Source organism: Theobroma cacao, chromosome 3 (assembly GCF_000208745.1).
Source record: "Theobroma cacao cultivar B97-61/B2 chromosome 3, Criollo_cocoa_genome_V2, whole genome shotgun sequence".
Taxonomy (NCBI): domain Eukaryota; kingdom Viridiplantae; phylum Streptophyta; class Magnoliopsida; order Malvales; family Malvaceae; genus Theobroma; species Theobroma cacao.
The window spans coordinates 34,448,809-34,451,221 of NC_030852.1; the positions used below are offsets into that span (position 1 = coordinate 34,448,809).

At 38.3% G+C, this 2,413-nt stretch overlaps 1 protein-coding gene across 1 annotated transcript in view; it reads right to left on the minus strand.

Annotated features, from left to right (window-relative positions):
* LOC18606585 overlaps nt 1-1,853 on the minus strand; it is a 7,089-nt gene extending 5,236 nt beyond the window's left edge. The window contains exons 1-3 of the mRNA XM_018117145.1: nt 1,589-1,853; nt 1,345-1,474; nt 69-729 (exon numbers count right to left, since the gene is read on the minus strand). Of these exons, the coding sequence (XP_017972634.1) occupies nt 69-729; nt 1,345-1,474; nt 1,589-1,721 (924 nt within the window). The 5' untranslated portion in view covers nt 1,722-1,853. The remainder of the gene's footprint in view (nt 1-68; nt 730-1,344; nt 1,475-1,588) is intronic.

The following is a 2,413-nucleotide window of genomic DNA, read 5'->3' on the forward strand; positions in this document are numbered from 1 at the left end:
GTGGGAGGGGGGGGGGGGGGGGGGAGGAGGACAGTGTTTTCTTTCTTTTCACCACCATTAATAATTTATAGAGATGAGGGGAATGAAGATAGTGTAGTTCCCATATTTGATGAAGTTGGTGCCATTGCTTCCCCACCAAGTTGTCCTTCGATATTATCCCAGAATAGAAAATTTGAACACTGCTGGGATTCGACCCATTCGTTCAACTCCTGCTGCTGCCTCTGCAAGCACTCAAGTGTCATTTCCCCTTCCTCATCCATGCTACAGGATTGGACTTCAATAGGCACCATGTTTTCCATGTTCTCTACCAATGGTGGCAAATAATTTGTATCCATACCGGCTGTGAAAGAAGTTGATGGAGGAAATGCTTGAACTTGATGCTGGTTAAGATTCCAAGTCTCAGTGTTTAAATTAGCCGATGCATGGAAAAGCTCTCCTCTTACATTACCATCTTGCATCCCATCAAGTGGACTTGTGTCAAACATAAATAATGGGGCTGGAGAAGAAAATAGGGTTTCTTGAGTTGCAGGTGCCCTTGCTGTCAAGTCCTGATTTACTAACTGATCTAGTTGGTTTGAAGCATAATTTATCTGGGAATGCTCAGTACTGGGAGCAGTGTTAGTTGGAGGTGCTGAAGGCTTTCGTATCTTCTTCTTGATCCATGAATTCCAGTAGTTCTTTATCTCATTGTCTGTCCTTCCAGGCAAATGGCTTGCAATGTGAGCCCATCTACAATTCCCTCGGACATATTAGAAATTGAATAACCTCGAGAAAACAGAATCTAGGATTACTAATACTATGAAATATTAACTTATAACGTGGAGTGGAAGTGGGAGAAAGTGCATCCACAAAAGGAAAAAACAAAAAAAGGGAAATGGTAATTGCTTAAGGGAATAAGGGAAAATTAAGGAAAAATGATGAAGAATTTGAAGATGTGAAACATGTGATTTCCAGCTGAAAACTTGTGTTTCAACGTCTGATACTGCCTTTTTAACGCCCTTGAAATGCCGGTGACAGCTGCTTTAGCAACTACTTCAACAGTAGTGAGCTTGCTTGTAGTCATTACTTAAATAAAACTCTAGACATTAATTCAAACCCAAGACTTAACATTGAAGTTTGTCTAATTAAAACCTTAACTTCAGCTAGGAGTGGATTTTCATCTTTTAACTGTTGATCAAGTTCTTAATTAATTCAACCATACACCACCTGAAACTCTTAAGAATTTCCAGAGAGACAAACATGGCTGCATCTGACTGCGGCACCATTAGACACAAAACCCAGAATCGTTACACTATGGAACTTTAAAGCAAAATAAAAAAAGGTGTAGATAAAGTCACTTTGAACCTGTTCCCTACAACCCCATGAAGGCTAATAATCAACTTCTCCTCCTCAGGAGTAAACCTCCCTCTTCTAATATCAGGCCTCAAATAATTAATCCATCTCAATCGACAACTTTTCCCACATCTTTGAAGACCTGCAAAGAGAACAAAAAAAATGTATTGCTTGAGTTACAGACATGCAAGAAAAACAGTCATCAAAAAGAACAAAAAGTGTTGAGAGAGATGGGAGATAGAGATAGAGCAGTGACCAGCTTTCTCAGGGACTTCACTCCAACATCCATAGCCATGAGTGGTGATGTATCGAATGAGCTTTTCATCTTCCTCAGGTGACCAAAGCCCTCTCTTAACCTTCTGTTGGTTGCAGCAAGAATGGTGACCCATGTTAACGTTGGATATGATAAATATCCTCTCTTCTCCCAATTAGTAATTATGCTTCCACCTCCTTTCTCTATATCTTTTGGTATTTGCTTTCTTTGATTTGTTTTGCAGAGAAGAAATAAAGAATTTTACACTAATGATTTCTGATCAAAAACTATGATTCTTGGGGTTTGCAAGAAGTGGAGGCTCTGTCTCACCCCATTTAAAAGTAAGAGAAGTACAAAATGATGTGCCGACATTGAAACTGGATGGGGTCCACTCAAAAGGGGGACCCAAAATTTTTCATCTAACCTTAAAAGGACATTTCATCGGTTCTATTCACACACACAGACAGCAGAATTACCATTTTCTACGTAGACTTGTATTACGTAACCATCTTTCACGTACCCTTGCCTTTTTCATTCTTTCAAACTTTTGCCGGTTGTTTCACTGACTCTCTTTTTCTCTCTGTTGCCTTTCTGCAACTCTTACCATTCACCCCATCTCTTCTCATCATTTATTTATTAACCAATGAATCGATCATTAACATGTCATCGAAAATGATTGCAAGTACAGAGGAATTTTCTCTTCTTCGTTTTTTATATTATTGTTTTGAAGAGGAGATTAACGAGGTCAAGATTCAAGAGATTATTGAATTAGATAACTCACATATATATATATATATATATATATATATATATATATATATATATATA